The 18,969-nt window shown below is 35.8% G+C and overlaps 2 protein-coding genes across 2 annotated transcripts in view; both read left to right on the top strand.

The window, feature by feature from the left end:
* Positions 1–1,802, top strand: part of LOC107757431 (UPF0553 protein C9orf64 homolog) — a 9,492-nt gene extending 7,690 nt beyond the window's left edge. Inside the window, exon 5 of the mRNA XM_016574903.1 lies at positions 307–1,802. Coding sequence (XP_016430389.1) covers positions 307–536 — 230 coding nt within the window. The 3' untranslated portion in view covers positions 537–1,802. The remainder of the gene's footprint in view (positions 1–306) is intronic.
* Positions 1,803–3,823: 2,021 nt separating this feature from the next.
* LOC107757429 (G kinase-anchoring protein 1-like) lies at positions 3,824–13,817 on the top strand. The gene is made up of 6 exons (XM_016574901.1): positions 3,824–4,043; positions 4,848–5,082; positions 8,142–8,303; positions 8,398–8,475; positions 13,565–13,697; positions 13,777–13,817. The coding sequence occupies exons 1-6, from the start codon at positions 3,841–3,843 to the stop codon at positions 13,815–13,817; spliced, it is 852 nt and encodes a 283-aa protein (XP_016430387.1). The 5' UTR covers positions 3,824–3,840.
* Positions 13,818–18,969: the final 5,152 nt, after the last annotated feature.

Raw genomic sequence — 18,969 nt, 5'->3', positions numbered from 1 at the left:
AAGGGGCGGGGCTGCTTGATATGTCCCGCCCTGTCTTCCTGTTTCAGTTAAAATGATGTCAACACACAGAGTAAAGGCCCGTTCACACCAAGAACGATATCATCCGTTTATTCTAAGCGCACATCTGCTATTCTTTAATATTGAGAACGATTTTTAGAACTATATCTTTATCGTTATCTTTATAGTTATCGTCCTTGGTTTGAACGGGCCTTAACGCTGCGTGTTTCTAAGCATTTCAGGGGACCTTTAAATAATGGACCGGTAATCTCATCAGTATTGTTGTAGTGATTGTTAGTTGTTTGACAGGTGAAGTGTTGAGCTCAGGTGAGAGGAGAGAGGTGGAGATCAGGGGTTGCTCCATCTGGTGTGTGGAGAGAATCCGGCAGCATCTCTGGAAGCTTGTGGAGGAGAGAGACGGGAAGAGCTGCCACATCAACTCTGCTCTAATTGACTTCTACCTGTGGCCATATGCTAAAAAACACCATAAAGAAATGGCACATATTCCAATACATCACACACGCTGCATCTACTATTGACAGCATCAGTTCTTTTTTGTGTCATGCTGTTTATACCTTTAAATAAAGTTATGAAAATGAGGTGATGTACATCTGTAATGTTTAAATGTATAATTATACATGTATAACTTATTTTGTTAGCATGAGAAAACAGAGGTGAAACAGCCACATACTACAAAAGTTTTATAAACAGAAAGTTAGCATCGAGTAACATACATTTTAAATACAGCTTTGTTAGTTACGTTCCCCATTTTTTCTCTGCCAACGAAAATATTTCACAGGAGAATCACGTGTTGTGCATCTCAGTCATGATGCCTCCTTCTTGAATGAATCTGTGGTTTGAAAGAATCAATTGCATCGAACACAGACAAGATGAGTATAACAAATTATTTATTTCTTTTCAGTAAGAAATCATAAAGACATTAATTTTCATGCACACAGTGGACTCCAGTGTTTAACCACATTTGATTGTGATGTCTAGAACTTTATACATTAACTAGTTGGTTAAAAGCAGTTGCAACTATAAAAGTGGAGTCTGTTCACATGTTTGCATATGCCTCTTGGTTTGATAACGTGCAATGACATACATTTTCAGTTATTTGTGTAAATGCAATGCAAAACATTGGCATTTTTCCCCCCATCACCATGTCCCTTTAGGGGCTCCGCAGAGCACTAGTAATCCAGATCTGGAGATCTGAAAAAGTGTGTATCTGGATCAGAGTGATTCAATCCAATTTTGCTTTGAAAAACCGGCACAAAAGTAAGATGGGTTACCTGATCCTGGATAGCAAAAGATGGGATTTCCAAATCTGATCCAGATTACATTTTTTGAACAACTGGCCCCAGAGTTTAAGACCGTTTTGATGGTTGATACCAACTTGCAGACCTACTAAAACAAGAAATGTGTGTAATTGGACTTTTTGTCTCATACCAGTTAGTGAGATATTACCCGTACGCATTTATTTGATTTGAATTGATTTCTGATAACTTTGCAAATTTATTAAAAAGAAAAAAAAAACTGAAATATCACATTAAAACAGATATTAAAATGTAGGTCAGGTGCATTCGATTTCTCTAGAGCACCTTTGAGAAGTTTCTACACTTTGACTGGAGTGAATCTGTGTCAAATTCAGTTGATTACGTCTGTGAAAGGCTATGAAACCTGCTGAATTGAAGTGTATACCTGTGTTTGTCCAAATAATTCAAAATCTAACTATATTTAGAGTTATGTAATCATATTACAGATCTCCCTATTCCTTTCTCTCGCTCTCTATACAAAAAAAAATACTGATTAATGTTTCTGGTGATTAAAGAGATGTTTAAAAATAAAAAAAAAAAAAAAAAGTCTCTCTTTCTCTTCTTGTTCAATAAAATGAAGTTCAATGAAACGTTGCTCTTTGGCCATTAGATGATAATTTTTTACTTGACCTGAGGAGGCTGGTGAGTGGCTGTTTCCCCTCACAGCCACATGAGGGTGGCAGACACGCTTACATCACGAACATTATTGTGCTTGGTTTCGGAAAGTATCATTTGCACATTTATGCACTCATAATAGTAAGAAATTCAACTAAACCCACTTCAGTGAATGTCTTACTACACTCTCCCATTCTGTCTTCTACTACCCCACCTTTCAATAAGAATCTGACAAAAACCTCTCTTAAAGGGACAGTTCACCCAAAAAAATGACAATCCTGCCAATTTACTCCCGTGTGTCGTTACAAACCTGTATGAGTTTCTTTTTTCTGTTGAACACACACACACACACACACACACACACACAAAGAAAATTTGAAGAATGTTGGTAACCAAATAGTTGAGAGAAGCCATGGACTTCCACAGTATTGGAAAATATATATATATAAATATATATTTTTTCACACACACACACATATATGTATATATCATATCACTCTGGTTTACACAATGAAAGGTCTACGTTACAAATTTACACCCAGATCCATAGTCTTTCCCTGCGTTTATTCGGTCCAGAACTACAAACACGAATAAAACGCGTTAAAAACTACAAACGTGGCGGATGCGTGCGATCGACGGTTAGGCAGAGAGGTTTACAAAAAGGGGTTTGAGTTACTAATAATCAACATTTAACCTGGTAAAAAATATGTATTTATTGTTATGCGTGTTATATTTCATCTGCAACAGCAATGTGAACTGTTATAAACATCCATTTGGTCGTTAACTTTTAAATGCATCATTATGCAGAAAATAAAGCAGAGTTCTCTGCGTGAAAGACCCGCGACTGGCAGATCAACGTGCTAAGTTACTTTTCTCTCCAGTACGGTAGGAAGTTAAATGAAATGAAATGTGGAGGATGTTAACTGTGACAAGATGATTGACAGGCCAGTTCATTGTTGCCAACTAATTTTCGGGGGAAGTTGCTAAAGGAAGGTCGATTTGGTCATCATCAAACCTACTGCTTCCACTAGGTTTAGCTCTGATCTTTTTGATCGTTTGTCTTGGTGTACTCTCTCCTCCACTACTCGCTTCAGACCATGCTTTTTTCCTTGTCTTTTTAGTTCGGTTAACCTCCATATCTGAAGGCCACCCATCATCATCACCATCTGAATCATAACCCATTGCTACACTCACGATACAGTTTGATTACAATCCACCGTCTCTTCCAACGCAAAGTTCAGTCCAATCAGACAATAGAGCTCGTTCTCGCACATCTTTTTAAAACGCTCTTGACCGTTTACATACGGGGCCTATAAAATAAGTGAACAGAATGACGCTAAGCATGAAGTGGGCGGGGCTTTGTCTTAAACGACGTTTCTAATTGGTTAGTTGAATTTGTCTTCAGCTGTTTTATTTTTGTTATTTTTTTGACATTTAATTTGGATGCATACTAATAATTTTCTCATTTTCCAGACCGCGGCTGAATTGATGTTGTCACGTGATATCTATTGCTTTTCTCATTGTTGATTAGGATCGATTAATCACAGTCATTTGTGATTACTGGATGAAACATTAATTTAATAGGTCTATATGTGACCCTGGACCACAAAACCAGCAACGACTATAGAAATACTTTCAATAGGTTCAATTTTTTTTTTCAAACTGAGATCTGAAAGATGAATAAATAAGCTTTCCATTGATGTATGGTTTGTTAGGATAGATACAACTATTTGAAAATCTGGAAACAGTACAATGTATGGTTGGCTATTGCTACAAATATACCCATGCTAATTATGACTGGTTTTGTGCTCCAGGGTCACAGGTACTGCACTGTCAAGTATATACATTCATAGAATTAAATAATTATAAGTTGTAGGATACAAACGTCGTAAGTGACACAAAAAACGTTCTTATGGTTGATGCAGTTGAACTGAGATTGAGCTTTCTGAGCCTCAGAGCGCCACCTGGAGTGAACACGAGCAACGGACAACATTTCCCCCCCAATCCAATAGTATCACCCTCGAAGCCTTTGTGTCCGTTCAGGCCGCCATACTCTCTCCTTGTGTTTGCTGTTTCTACTCGCACGAAGCCGAGGATACCGACAGTCCTAAACAGGTGAAAGTTTGTTTAGTTCGTTTTAACGGCGCCTTACATGAGTGTGCTGACTAGCATAAAACATGTTCAGGAAAAATGACAGCGATAGCACGCGTTTGTTACTTGTGTTCAGCACTAGCGAGCTAAAAAAAAGTCTAAGCTAGCGACATTTTGGGTATCAAATGGTGCGATAATTAAAACTGCAGTATGTCTAGGCAGTTTCTGTTTTTTAAAAAGCCTAAAATATATAACGACAAATATATCGGAGCTGTTCTTGTTGTCCACCAATACAGCAACAATCGGTAATTATTACTACACCTCTTTATGTTGTGAAGTGCTTATAACTCTACAGCTAACAGATTTAGGATTTTTCAATGCAAATTAAAGCTGGTTTTATTTGTTTCTGTCAGTTCATTATACTACCAGATATGTGTCTGTTATGTTTTCCTAGCACTGATTTTTTTAATGCTACGAATCAATGTAAATCGGTGTTTACACCAGCACTAACCCTGATAGCACGCGTACATTACAGAGACGTCTGTTTGACGTCTGCATTTACATCTGCAAGAGGTATTTTTTAGTGTTTGCTCATCTGCAATACGTCTAAAGGACGTTTCCTTTCAGATGTAAAATAGACGTTTATTAGATGTCTTTAAGATGTTTATGATTTAGAATGTTCCTAAATCTGACATCTGTCAGATGTTTGTACACAGCAGATGCTTTCCAGATCAAGCGATCTTTAACAGACGTACCTGTGCTCTCTGAGAATGACTGATTCAGTGATTGCATGTGTGATGTGCTTGTTGATCGTCTGGTTGATTGCAGGTTCAGGATGGCATCAGCAGTGATCTCAGTGCCCACCACGGCGTCCCGCTTCGCTCTGCTGCAGGTCGACTCGGATTCGGAGTCCGATTCGGATGCGGGGAAACCGAAGGCGGGTCGTGGAGCAGGGAAGCCCTGCTCAGGGAAATCTCCCAGCGGGAAGACCAACCAAAATAATGACAAAAAGAAAGAGAAGAGAAGACGAAAGAAGGAACAGCAGCAAAGTGAAGCCAATGAGGTGAAAATCTGTGTCTTGTTCTATCTATCTATCTATCTATCTATCTATCTTATCGGTCTCTATCTATCTATCTGTCTATCTATCTATCTATCTATCTATCTATCTATCTATCTTATCGGTCTCTATCTATCTTATCGGTCTCTATTTATCTATCTATCTATCTATCTATCTATCTATCTATCTAATCGGTCTCTATCTATCTATCTATCTATCTTATCGGTCTCTATCTATCTATCTTATCGGTCTCTATCTATCTTATCGGTATCTATCTATCTATCTATCTATCTAATTGGTCTCTATCTATCTATATCTTATCTATCTATCTATCTGTCTGTCTGTCTGTCTGAGTGTCTATCTAATCGGTCTCGATCTATCTATCTGTCTATCTATCTATCTATCTATCTATCTATCTATCTATCTTATCGGTCTCTATCTATCTTATCGGTCTCTATCTATCTATCTATCTATCTATCTTATCTGCCTCTTTCTATCTATCTTATCGGTATCTATCTATCTATCTATCTATCTATCTATCTTATCGGTCTCTATCTATCTATCCATCTATCTATCTATCTTATCGGTCTCTTTCTATCTATCTTATCGGTATCTATCTATCTTATCGGTATCTATCTATCTATCTATCTAATCGGTATCTATCTATCTATCTATCTATCTATCTGTCTGTCTGTCTGTCTGAGTGTCTATCTATCTATCTATCTTATCGGTCTCTATCTATCTATCTATCTATCTTATCGGTCTCTATCTATCTATCTATCTATCTTATCGGTCTCTATCTATCTATCTATCTATCTTATCGGTCTCTATCTATCTATCTATCTATCTTATCGGTCTCTATCTATCTATCTATCTATCTTATCGGTCTCTATCTATCTATCTATCTATCTTATCGGTCTCTATCTATCTATCTATCTATCTTATCGGTCTCTATCTATCTATCTATCTATCTTATCGGTCTCTATCTATCTATCTATCTATCTATCTATCTATCAGTCTACAGTGTTGGGGGTAACGCATTACACGTAACTCAAGTTGCGTAATCGGATTACTTTTTTTCAAGTAACTAGTAAAGTAATGCATTACTTTTTAATTTACAAAACAATATTTGAGTTACGTTTTCAAATAAGTAACAGCAGTTTCTTGATTTTCCCATTTATTGACTGACAGTTCTCCTGTATGGAAGCCCGTTTCCGCCAGTGAACAAAAATAAAAAAGGTATTTGCGACTTTTGAGCTCACAATTCTGACTTCTTTTCTCGCAATTCAGACATTTTTTTATCAAAATTGTGTCATATAAACTCACAATTCTGACTTTTTTTTTTCTCAGAATTGTGAGATATAAAGTCTAGCTCTGAGGAGGAAAAAAAAGACTGATATGTTCTCAGAATTGCCATTTTATATCTCGCAATTCTGTCTTAATTTCTCACAACTGTGAGTTTATATCTCACAATTCTGAGAAAAAAAAGTCAGAATTGTGAGCTAAAAAGTCGTAATGACTTTTTAAATTTTTTTATTAAATGGGCTTCCATGCTCCTGTCCCCATGTTGAGAGAAATTGGGAGTAAGTGCAGAGGCACTGTGTAAACAGTAGTGGTTAATGTAGTTCTAAACTAAATGTGAACATGGATTTACTCATCTCACTTACACAAAAACAGATTCAGTCTTCCTCAAAATGAATAATAAAACAAATGCAAACTCAGAATATGACACAAACCTTTATATCTCACAATTCTGAGAAAAAAAAGTCAGAATTGTGAGCTAAAAAGTCGTAATGACTTTTTAATTTTTTTTATTAAATGGGCTTCCATGCTCCTGTCCCCATGTTGAGAGAAATTGGGAGTAAGTGCAGAGGTGCTGTGTAAACAGTAGTGGTTAATGTAGTTCTAAACTAAATGTGAACATGGATTTACTCATCTCACCTACACAAAAACAGATTCAGTCTTCCTCAAAATGAATAATAAAACAAATGCAAACTCAGAATATGACACAAACCTGCAATTATTAAATATGTCGGTCGTGCATATCCGCCATGTTTGTAGTTTGCAACACTTTTTATTTGTGTTTGTAGTTCTGAACCGAATCCTTCACCAAAGCACAGTGGATTGTGGGCAATATTAGCCATTCGAGTGTGCATGGATCTCCACACTTCAAAAATCGACCTGAAATCGTACACCATCCAGGGACTTTTGGCATGCTATTTCAACACTATGCTTTGGGACACACTTATTCTACTCTCACACACTAATTAGGATGGATAGGATGAATATTGGGAAGCAGGGTTATTCTTCATGCAGTCCAGAATAAAAAATAGAAGTTTTTTTATATTAAAAACTAACAAGCAAACCCAACCCAGATGAGAAAAAGTAACATAATGCATTACTTTCCATAAAAAGTAACTAAGTAACACAATTAGTTATTTATTTAGGGAGTATTATATTGTAATGCATTACTTTCTCCAACTCTATCTATCTATCTATCTGTCTGTCTGTCTGTCTGTCTGTCTGTCTGTCTGTCTATGTTCTGTCATTTTACATATCTATCAATCTTTCTATTGTTCATTCTATCATCTATCTTTTGTTCTCTCTGTCATTCTGTCTAATTCTATCTGTCCTTTTATAAATCCATTAATTCTCTTATCTATCTGTTCTGTATGTCGTTCGTCTGTTTGTTTGTCTATCTCTCTGTCTATTCTGTTTTCTGTTCTATTCTGTCTATTGCCTATTCTGTCTGTCTGTCGTTTTCTCAGTTGTTAGTTCTGTATATCTTTGTTCAGTTGTTCATTCTGTCATCTATATATTTGTCTTTCTGTGTATCGTTCTGTCTATTGTTAACTCTGTCTGTCTGTCTAGAGCTCTGTGTACCTACCTGTCTTTCTAAGCAGTTGGGCCCCATGTTTGTTTCTGGAGCTAGCAATGATGATGAATCAGAGTTGATGTTTATAACATCCTTGCAGGCACAGAGGGTGGTGTGTTGTAGTAGTTCTGTTTTGGGTAAAGCATCAGCTAAATGACTAACAAAGAGTGTTTGTCGTTACACACTGCAGCTCAGAAGTCTTGCTTTTAAGAAGATCCCTCAGAAGTCAACAGCACCTCCCTCCACGCTCACGCTGCAGGATTTAGCCAGTGATCTGATCAACCCGGCAGCGGTCCAGCACGGCTCCAAGCCCCAGGAGAGCTGGCAGGACTGGAAACAGAGAGATGCACAGGTAAACCTTCTCACTAAACCTCAGAATCTGACTTTCATATGGCCCATTTCTCTCCGGCTTTATGCAAACATCTTCATGCTTGTGTTTGTCCCAGCTGACCAGTGACTTGTATGAGGCGGATCTGGAGAAGGCCTTGATGCTCAGTAAACTGGAATTTGAGCAGCATAAAAAGGTACCATACTAAGAGAAGATTAAATTTAACGACTCTAAAAAATGCCATGTGGTGTAACCATCAAGTTAAAAGTAATGACATCTTAATCAAATGTTTTAAATATTTTCATTTACTAAAAAAGAAAAAAAAAACTAATTATTTATTAATTCATACCATTCAGGTTTACTTTTTTCTGAACTATCCTTATCTTCTAAGGAGGTCAAAATTATTATAAAAAGGTCAAATTATCTAATATTTTAAGATACTTTGCACCAAGTCTCCAGTCCAGGAGCCTATATACAGTCAAACCAAAATTTCAGACACCTTCAATGTTTCTCACATTATTACAGTTTATTCGCTATAGTTTAGAAAATGGTAATAAAATATGTCAAGAACACGGAGTTAAACTGTCAGAACAAATTAATCTTGATAATGTCAGATAACTTTGATAGAAAGGTATGTAATGAATTCGGTTGAATAGCTGTCAGCTCTTAAATTTAAGCACACAATTAGATAATACCACTTTAGGTCAACCAACCAATTACCAAGCAATGCTTAATTTTGTTGTAATTGTCGCATTAGCAATTAAAGAAAAACACTTAAGCAAAACATGGTCAGGTCAAAGTGTCTGAATAATTTTGGTCCCAAATTTTTTGTCAATTTTACTGGTAGTCCACTGTATGAAGAGTTTTTGTGTATAATATGTCTCAGTTTACTTTATTTTGCTATCCCCACTTACTAGGGATGTAACGATTAACCGCGAGCCGGTTGAAAATCGATTTAAATATGTGACGATTCAAATCGGTTGAGATGCTAAAAGAATCGCGATTCAGTTAGGGGTAGGAGTTTATATGAATGCATGTCTGAGGAAAGTTGTTAACATTCAACCCGTTCTTTATCATCAGTAGTATTATTTGTGATTTGAATTTTGTGAACGGGAGTTTCTCTTTTGCTGTGTTAAGCCGCGGGCTTCGGATATTTTCACTTTCGAATTCGCGATCTTGTCACTGTTTTGCTTACATACATCTACACACCTTTCATTTTTTAAGACTAAAACAAAAGATGGATTCATTGTTATTCCTAATAAAAAAGCACTACAACAATAAATCAGTAATATACAATGACAAACTATAGCTTACAAAACATTTATTAACAAAAACGAATAAGATGAGGCATGGCACACACCACATGCTGTATTATATACCGACTAATAAATTACAGAACGTTTAGCAAACACTGAGGAATCAAATAAAAAAATTAATAAAAGAGAGCTTCCAAGGTAAACAGCAAAGATAAGTTTTTCAAAAATGAAAACAAAAAGAAAAGTAAAACTAACGGTGACAGTGCTTCCATGTTCCCCCCCCACAAGAATGCCAGCATGTTCACCTTCTCTGGTTTAAGAAGCGGTCTTTTACTTGACTTTCGCTTGAAAACCATCCATCGTTTCCCAAGTGCTATATTAGTATATTATTATAGTGTTATATTTCAATTTCACAAAGAAACGTACAGTATTTTGTCTACGCAATAATAAAAGGACACATTTAATTTATAATTTGTCTTAAATCTCATTTTGTAAAAAAAAAAAAACGTGAATCGAATCGAATCGTGAAATCAAAATCGTGAATCGAATCAAATCGTGAGTTGAGTGAATCGTTACATCCCTACCACTTACATAAATGAACTATAGTGTCCTGCATATATATATATTTATATATATATATGTCATTTTTTCCCCTAAGATTAAAGAAAGCAATACAAGATAAAATATATTACCAAACTATTTAAGTAAAGTTTTCAAAAGGAAGGTTTTTAAGGAAGTTTTCAAAAATTTATTTAATGTTTTTTTTGTTTTTTTATATTTTTCATATCATACAATATATCAATACAGTTATATTACAATTACATTTCTGACTTTCATGATTTAATCTCCACCCAAAAGTCTAAAAACGTAATATACAATTCAGTAGAAAATTAAATCATGGAAGAGGTGTATTCAATTATGTATGATTTGCATTCATGTATTTTTTTTAACACATTAATAGATAAAATGACAAAAATGACTTTGATGTGATATTCAAAGCAGTCAGACTCAGTACCTTGTCATGTAACTCTGAGGAAGAGGCAGGCAGGGGAAGAGCAAGAAACAAAGTAATGGTATAATTGAATATCATCGTAATTCACCAAGTGTTATTATAACTAGGAAAGGCAGTGCAAAACTACTGCTTCACAACAGTATCCTTTGAGCTTGAAGTGGAGACCAACTCCTTCTCTCTAAACTGTGATAATCATACAGAACACAGTATAGATTAAACTCTAACAGAACACAATTTAAAATAAAGTAATAAGTATAAATTAATATGTAATATAGATAGAATGAAAAAACTAATGTGAAACTAGTTGAAGAGATATAGAAATAACATGAAGTGCGTCACAAATGTCTAGTATATTTGCTTTCTTTATGCTGCACACACACAGGTTGCTATTAAGAGCTTCGCTACCTCATTCTGAAATGATTTCCTAATTTTCCTGATATAATGATTTGTTTACCGTCTACCACATGATTATACATGGGGCTATGCAGGTCTTCCTAAAATTAAGCATGTTAGTGGAGTGTGTATATGTAAACCTGTTGATGAAAGGTTTATTGTTTGAATAAACTTTGAAAAAATGACTTAAATGGCTATTTGGAAGTTGAAAATGGTAGAAAACTATACATGTAGCATGGAAAATTCCCAACAAAGTTTTTTTGTTTTGGTAATATTTTTATTCCACAGGACACATAACATTTAACAAAAGTGACATTTTTTTTGTAACATTATGAACATTATTATTTTAAAGAAATGTTTTCTTATTTATTTATTTACTTTCTATTAATCTAAGAATCCTGAAGAAAAAAGTATCCGGGTATCCACAAAAATATTAAGCAGCACAACTGTGATGATAAGAAGAAAATGTTACTTGAGCAGCAAATCAGCATATTAGAATGATTTCTGAAGGATCACGTGTTACTGGGGACAAAGAAAATTCAGGTTTGCATCACAGGAATAAAATGCATTTTAAAATATATATATATATATATATACTAGGGGTGGCACGATTCCATTTTTTCAGAACTGATCCGATACCAAAAGTTCTGAGTATCGGACAATACCAATACCAATTCGATACCAGCTCAGTTTTGTATTTTTTTATTTCTATACCTCAGTGTGAGTTGACCTGATCATCACTCTTTTGTGTATTACACACAATCTACTAAATATAGACAACTTCATTATAAAGAAAAATAACAAATTAAAAAATATATAATCATAATCTATGAGAAAAATACTATTAATAACTAGGTTAGTGGATAATTCAGCTGTAAAAGTTACTCTACAAAAATGATTTTGAGTTCACAATAATTTGATAAAATCTAAACATTTAGAGAAAAAACATTTAGTGGGGGAAAACTAAAAGTAAATAGGTGTAATCTGGTAAAATGTTACACATTGCTCTTTGTATTGTAATATACATTCATGAAAAACAAGTAAATATAATTATATATAAATATATGCAATAAATTAAACACATTTCTTTTACATTTATAGCACAGTAATGAAGCAGCAACATATGATAGATAAGACAGAACAAGAAAGGATATTAACAATCTTTCATTGCGCAAAAGTTTTATAACATGAAAGGCTCCAATACAGAGCGGCACGAAGCGCTTATGCGCATCCCGTGTGCAGAATGATGCACTTGAAGCAACACGGAGTCACAGCGCGCAGCGCTCCGCATAGAAAAGTTCAAAGCACAAAGGGAAGAGATACTGATGCGTAGTGTATTATATCTGTGTGATTAGTTTCTTGAGCCTTTTCTTTTAGCAGTTTTAAATTTCAGTTACTGTGTGCGTGAAGAACAATTCATAGTGCTCTGTACTCCAGTGTAGTGAACCTCTAACAGACACCCGGTAGAAAGTAACTTTATTTAGAATTAGCTATAAACTCCAGCAAGATAAAGTCCTTTTATGCAAAACCGCTGATGTTTATCTACAGATCAAGTATAATAAAAGGAACATTGTATCATCCTGGAGAGAGTTTCGTCGTCTTGACTGTCGTAACTGAATGGAGGATAACTGACAGCCGCAGCGGAGAGAAGGGTTTAAGAGAACTTGAATTTAACAACTTAAATATTCGTACCTCACATTAAACTATGGAACGGTCTCAGAACACTTGAAATATAGTGCACGGAAACTTTATGGTGCTTTATAATGTTTTTGTGCCTTTCGTGGGGCTTAACAATAACACAGAATAGTATACGCACTATATCGGATTTGGATCTGTCTCGTCTGACCGATACCCCGATCCAGCAGAAAATGCCAGTATCGGAGCGATACTGATCCTGAATATCGGATCGGCGCACCCCTATATATATATATATATAAATAAATTCAATTACACAATCAATGTTCATATACAATCAATTGTGTATGTTTGTATTTATTAGTGCAACCTTTAGGAGCATAAAAGACATCTTTTAAAATACAAATCTCACTGACCTCAGACTTTTGAATGGTAGTGTACATAGCATAGTTTAAATGAACTGGGTAGTAGTAACTCAGAAATGCAGCTGCATACAATGAAAGTGAGTGGGGGTGGACATGATAAAATTATGTGCGTTATAATACATTACACATTAATACATTGCTTAAATTACTGTAAGTTAAGTAAAATTCTTCTTAAGGCCATACAATAGTTTGAGGAACAGAATGAAATTTAAATTATAAATTCATTTGCTTTAAGTGAGCTTCTGCCTGCTGTTCATATCTCCACACTGTCAAAGCATCAATGTGCCTCATGTTCATACTTGTGGAGGTTCATTTCTAGCTCTTTAAAATGTAGGGACAAATGTAACCACTCCCTCTTGTGGTTACAGTGAGATGTTAGCAGTCAAGAGGTCTGTATGTAATACTTGTGTAATATAATGTAATATAATGATTGCAGTTGATTGTGTAACTAATATATAAACTATTTTCAGTGCTTGCTTTGCATTTTCGTGTTTTTTTTTTTTCCGTATCTTTGTCAACTAGGCAGTACATGCTCTTTAATGTGTAATGTTATAATCTCTCAAGGATGCTGAAAGAACAGAGACGGCGTCACCAAAAGCTAAAGCAGGAGGAAAGAAGGACAGGAAGAAGAATCAGCAGGGGAAGGACAAACGAGTGACTGTGTCTCTTAAAGACTTCCAGCAGGAGGGTGGCGTGGGTGAGAACGCTGCTTTCTTATCATGAGAGACAAATCACTGTTACTGTTCTGCCGTTCTAACTGACTGTCTCTATTACAGATCAGCTGAACAAGAAGCCTGACAGAGAGGTGAGTGATTAATATGAACATTCAAGCATTATATAAACGTTTATACAGCTTATATTATTCTAATTGTGAGTTATAAAAGATACTGCAAATTTAATACAAAATAAATGTCCTCCTGATAATATTTTAATTATTAATTAACTTTCTTTGTCTTTGGCACAAAGATGTTATAAATTATTTATGATCATTATATAAAGTATTTATAATATAATTATATAATGATGTATAGTAACTAAAAGGTGCATCTCTAAAAAAACGTTAATTTTTTTGTAACTTATTTCAAAAAGTGAAACTTTCATATATTCTAGATTCATCATTACATGTGAATTAAAACATTTCAAAGTTTTTTTGTTTTAATTTTGATGATTAGAGCTCATGAAAGTCAAAAATCCAGTATCTCAAAATATTAGAATGTTTCCTAAGCCAGGGTGTTCGAGGGGTCTTAAAAAGTATTCAAAGTTGATAAATCAATTTAGAGGAAATCAAGGCCCTTAAAAAGTATTAAAAAGTCTTAAATGCCATTTTCCAAGGTATTAAATTTTAAAGTGACGTGACGTGACATGTGGCCAAGTATGGTGACCCATACTTGGAATTAGTGCTCTGTATTTAACCCATCCATAGTGCACACACACAGCAGTGAACACACACACACAGCAGTGAACACACACCCGGAGCAGTGGGCAGCCATTTTTTTGCTGTGGCGCCCGGGGAGCAGTTGGGGGTTCGGTGCCTTGCTCAAGGGCACCTCAGTCGTGGTATTGAAGGTGGGAGAGAGCGCTGTACATTCACTCCCCCCACCTACAACCCCTGCCGGTACGAGACTCGAACCCGCAACCTTTGGGTTACGAGTCCGACTCGCTAACCATTAGGCCACGTAGGCCTTTATCACGTATAAAGGCTATTTGCATCATCTTTTCATTATGTATATTTGTCCGAATAATGGGGTTCTGTGTAGCTTATTTATGGAATCCCGCAAGATTTGACGTCATCTGTTACGGCGCTCACTGACTGACTTTTCCGCTGCGTGATAGCGCGAGGCTTGTTGATCCCGCTCTCGCTGAATTTCTGACAATTACCGCATGCTCCCATCCGCTCCCGCAAACATTCTAATATTCTATATAATTTTAGCGCATCAGGGCGCCGCTATCGATATGTGGGGTATTTAAATTCCTTTTGAATGAGCGCTCGCTGTCGCAGTTCACTTTCACTTTCGATTTCGCGATCGCGCACTGTGTAAAGGTAGCACATCTTACTATATAAGATATTTTTCAATGAGCTCAGGATCTGTTGAGGAGCAAATCCTCCAACATCTTGTCAGTTATCTCTCCTTACTTTTGACCCATGATTAGTAAAATCTGACTTCTGCAGCTCGTGTTGGATGCAGGGTTGTCGTTGTTTTTTTCTTTGGGCTGCTTTTAAACTGTTGCCATGGGTTGATTTTCCCCAGTGGGTTAAAGGTTTGAAATATTGCATAATTGGTTGAAATGCTTGTACTGAAACATTTAGCATTCTACCTGTAATAAAACTGTTGAATGTTTTGGGCCACACTAGTAGGAAGCATTTGAGCTGTGTTTATGATAAATGTCCATAACAGTGACTGTAAAATTTGTATTTAGGGATGGAAATGACATTTTTATATTTGGGACATGGTAATTTGGGCTGTTTTTTTTTTACTGGCTGCTGGCATCAGCAGCATCCACAACTGAATGGAACAAAAAGTGTTGAACTTGAAAATTGTTTATGTGACAAATACATCTTTTGAATATACTGTGTGAACTTAGTGCCCCTTTAGCTCGGAGAGCTTTATTTTCCCTCCTCAATGAGTTTTGCAATTAAATGTAAGTTAAAGTGTCGCCGATGTAACCGGTTAAAACTTGGAGTGGCGACGAGGTCTTAAAATGTATGGAAAGAGTCTTAAAAAAGGTCTAAAAAGGTATTAAATTAAACTCCATGATTCCTGTATATACCCTGTAAGATCAATCAAAAAAAAAAAGAGTTTGCAAAACAGAAAAGCTCAAGTTCTTTAAAGTATGTTCATTTATGCACTCAATACTTGGTCGGGGCTCCTTTAGCACAAACTCCAGCATCAGTGAGGCGTGGTATGGAAGCGATCAGCCTTGTGGCTCTGCATTGACTTTGGACTTGATAAAACACAATGGACCAACACCAGCAGACGTCACGGCACCCCAAATCATCACTGACATTAGAAACTTCACACTGGACTTCAAGCAGCTTGGATTCTGTGCCTCTCCAGTCTTCCTCCAGACCTTGATTTCCAAATGAAATGCAAAATTTACTTTTATCTGAAAAGAGGACTCTGGACCACTGAGCAACAGTCCAGTTCTTTTACTCCTTAGCCCAGGTAAGATGCTTCTGACGTTGTTTCTGTTTCAGAAGTGGCTTGGTAGCCCTTTTCCTGAAGACGTCTGAGCGTGGTGACTCTTGATGCACTGACTCCAGCTTCAGTCCACTCCTTGTGAAGCTCTCCCAAGTGTTTGAATCGACTTTGCTTGACAGTATTCTCAAGCTTGCAGTCATCCCTGTTTCTTGTGCACCTTTTCCTACCCAATTTCTTCCTTCCAGTCAACTTTGCATTTAATATGCTTTGATACAGCACTCTGTGAACAGCAACTCCTTTCAGTAATGACCTTCTGTGACCTACCCTCTTTGTGGAGGGTGTCAATGATTGTCTTCTGGACCATTGCCAAGTCAGCAGTCTTCCCCATTACTGTGGTTTCAAAGAACAAGAGATACCCAGAATTTATACTGTAGGGATGGTCATTTAATGAAACTCAAATGTAAATATTCTAATATTTTCAGATACTGGATTTTTGACTTTCATGAGCTGTAAGCTCTAATCAAAATTAAAACTAAAACATTTTTGAAATGTTTTACTTTACATGTAATGAATCTAGAATATATGAAAGTTTCACTTTTTGAAATGAGTAAAAAAAAAAAAAAAGAAGACTACATTTTTCATGATATTCTAATTTTTTGAGATGCACCTGTATTTGTAATTTATGTATCTTAATTTTGGAAACATGTTGTCTTTGTAAAAATCTAATGTTTTTCTTACATAGTATGAATAATTATTATTTAGTATTCTTTATATTAGGGCTGCCCTTGACTAAGGATTTTTCTGGTCGACTAGTAGTCGTTCATTTGAAGCATTAGTCTACTAATCGTACATTTATTAATAAACCATTTAAATCATTATAATGAGCCTTTAATTGCCTACATAGCTTAATAAGCGCTCAAGCACACGCATAAAACTTGCCACAGTGCACCAGCAGAAGTAATGATTATGAATGTCAGGGAAAAACAGTAAGGAGACTGCATTAACATTTTAATAATTTGATAAACTAGAGCTTTCTTTGTTTTCGGTTTTAAGAGATGAAGTCAGCGACACTGACTCCGCAGTAGTGATGCGCCTGTATGCATGTTTCATACGGATTACATAATCTGAGAATTTGTTTTCCATTTGAATTGGTTCATTTGAAAGTAGACATTTCACTCTATACATTTTTAATTTCTGTAAGGCAAAGATATACACAGAGTTTCGTGCTCAAGTTCACAGAGACCGAGACGGCAGAAAGTGCATCGTGTTTGTTTTCATTATTTTACAAAAGCACGGTATTGTGAGTGCACACAAATAAACGTAGAGTCTTCACAGATTTGAAAGATGTATTACTCTTATCTTATGACCAAAAATGACAGAGTATTTTAAGAGCAAGTGAGCGCACCAGCGCCTCCATCTGGCTGCAGTGAGCTACTGTTCAGCTTCCACTCTCCACACAAACATTTCTCTAGGATAACATTAGATTTGAGCGACCATGTACAGTTGCTAATACTTACATATTTCAGATGATAAGCCATATTTGAGGTCAATGAATGATAGGCTAACGTTTGGATGTCCTGCCCGATGTACTGTATTACCATAGACTAACCGTTAACGATCTGTCCTTCACGGACTGTGACTTCGCCTGGGGATTTTTTTTTTTCTGCGACTAATAAAATTTTGGTCGACCAATCCTCTTCTGGTCGACTAACGATTAGTCGACTATTAGGGGGCAGCCCTACTTTATATACTATTTTAATATTTAGAATTAGGTTTTATTTGTATATTTTTATTTTATTTGTATTTATTTTGTGCTTTTGTCATGTTTTTTTTATTAAATTAATGTTTAAGTTTTAGGTTTAGTAATTTAGCAGTAGTATTTAAACTTAGCTTAAACTTACTTTATTTATCTTACTTGCCAAGGCAACATGTCTAATTATTGTATGTAATATTTGTTTTATTTTATTTCAACTTTTTGTTAATACAAACTTTAGATTAGAATTAGATTTTTAAACTTCCGTGAGCTAGTGTTGGGCAATATGCTCAATTTTCATATCGTCCTATCGTCAGCCTGTGAGTTCAGCCTTTGTTGTTTATGATGTGAGAATTCGCGAGAGAGCTGAATTCAGTCATCGAACAACTGAACAACAAAACTCAAAAACTGTTTCAGCGATGACTCATCTGAATGCCTCTGATTGGCTATTGCATTCATAAGCTCAACATAATTGTGTGTGATTGGTTACAAAGCGCAACAGTGTAAAAACGCAGAAAAAATAAATATAATGGAACAAATAAGACCTAATATTATTTAGTATTAGCCTAATATTAATAATAATAATCATCTTGCTATTGTCAAAGGCATCAGCCACAGGCGATATCTCTGACTATCGCCGATACACAATACTATTGTCTATTGGCACAACCCTACTGTGAGCACTAGGCTAAATCCTGCTGACTTCATTAAAAAAAACGTCTTTTTCTGTGCTTTTACTGTAATTATATCCCTCCTTTTTCTAACTTGTTCTATTTTGGACAATGTTTAAAACTTTGTATTGCTAGCATACCTTATGATAAATCACTTCTTGTATTCCTCATTTGTAAGTTGCTTTGGATTAAAGCCATCTGCTAAATGAATAAATGTAGATGTAATATTTTTGCTTTAATTAGCAATAGGGCTGCACGATAAATCGCATGCGATATTTAACGCGCATCTTATCAGTAAAGCCGGTTCTGTAATCAGCGGTAAATCTCCATCACGTGCGGGCTTTCACATGGAGCAGCATTAACTACACAGAGCCGTTGTTCACTGACGAGCTGCGCAAAACCACG

The sequence above is a fragment of the Sinocyclocheilus rhinocerous genome, unplaced genomic scaffold (assembly GCF_001515625.1).
Source record: "Sinocyclocheilus rhinocerous isolate Xijiao unplaced genomic scaffold, SAMN03320098_v1.1 scaffold3460, whole genome shotgun sequence".
NCBI lineage: Eukaryota > Metazoa > Chordata > Actinopteri > Cypriniformes > Cyprinidae > Sinocyclocheilus > Sinocyclocheilus rhinocerous.
This window is presented reverse-complemented; position numbering and strand designations above follow the sequence as displayed.

Excerpts from the sequence above, each read along its gene's own strand:
- LOC107757429 (XM_016574901.1), top strand. The coding sequence starts at position 3,841 with ATGGTTGATGCAGTTGAACTGAGATTGAGCTTTCTGAGCCTCAGAGCG. Across the intron at positions 5,083-8,141 it reads AGCAAAGTGAAGCCAATGAG|CTCAGAAGTCTTGCTTTTAA; the intron begins GTGAAAATCTGT and ends TACACACTGCAG. Across the intron at positions 8,476-13,564 it reads AATTTGAGCAGCATAAAAAG|GATGCTGAAAGAACAGAGAC; the intron begins GTACCATACTAA and ends TAATCTCTCAAG.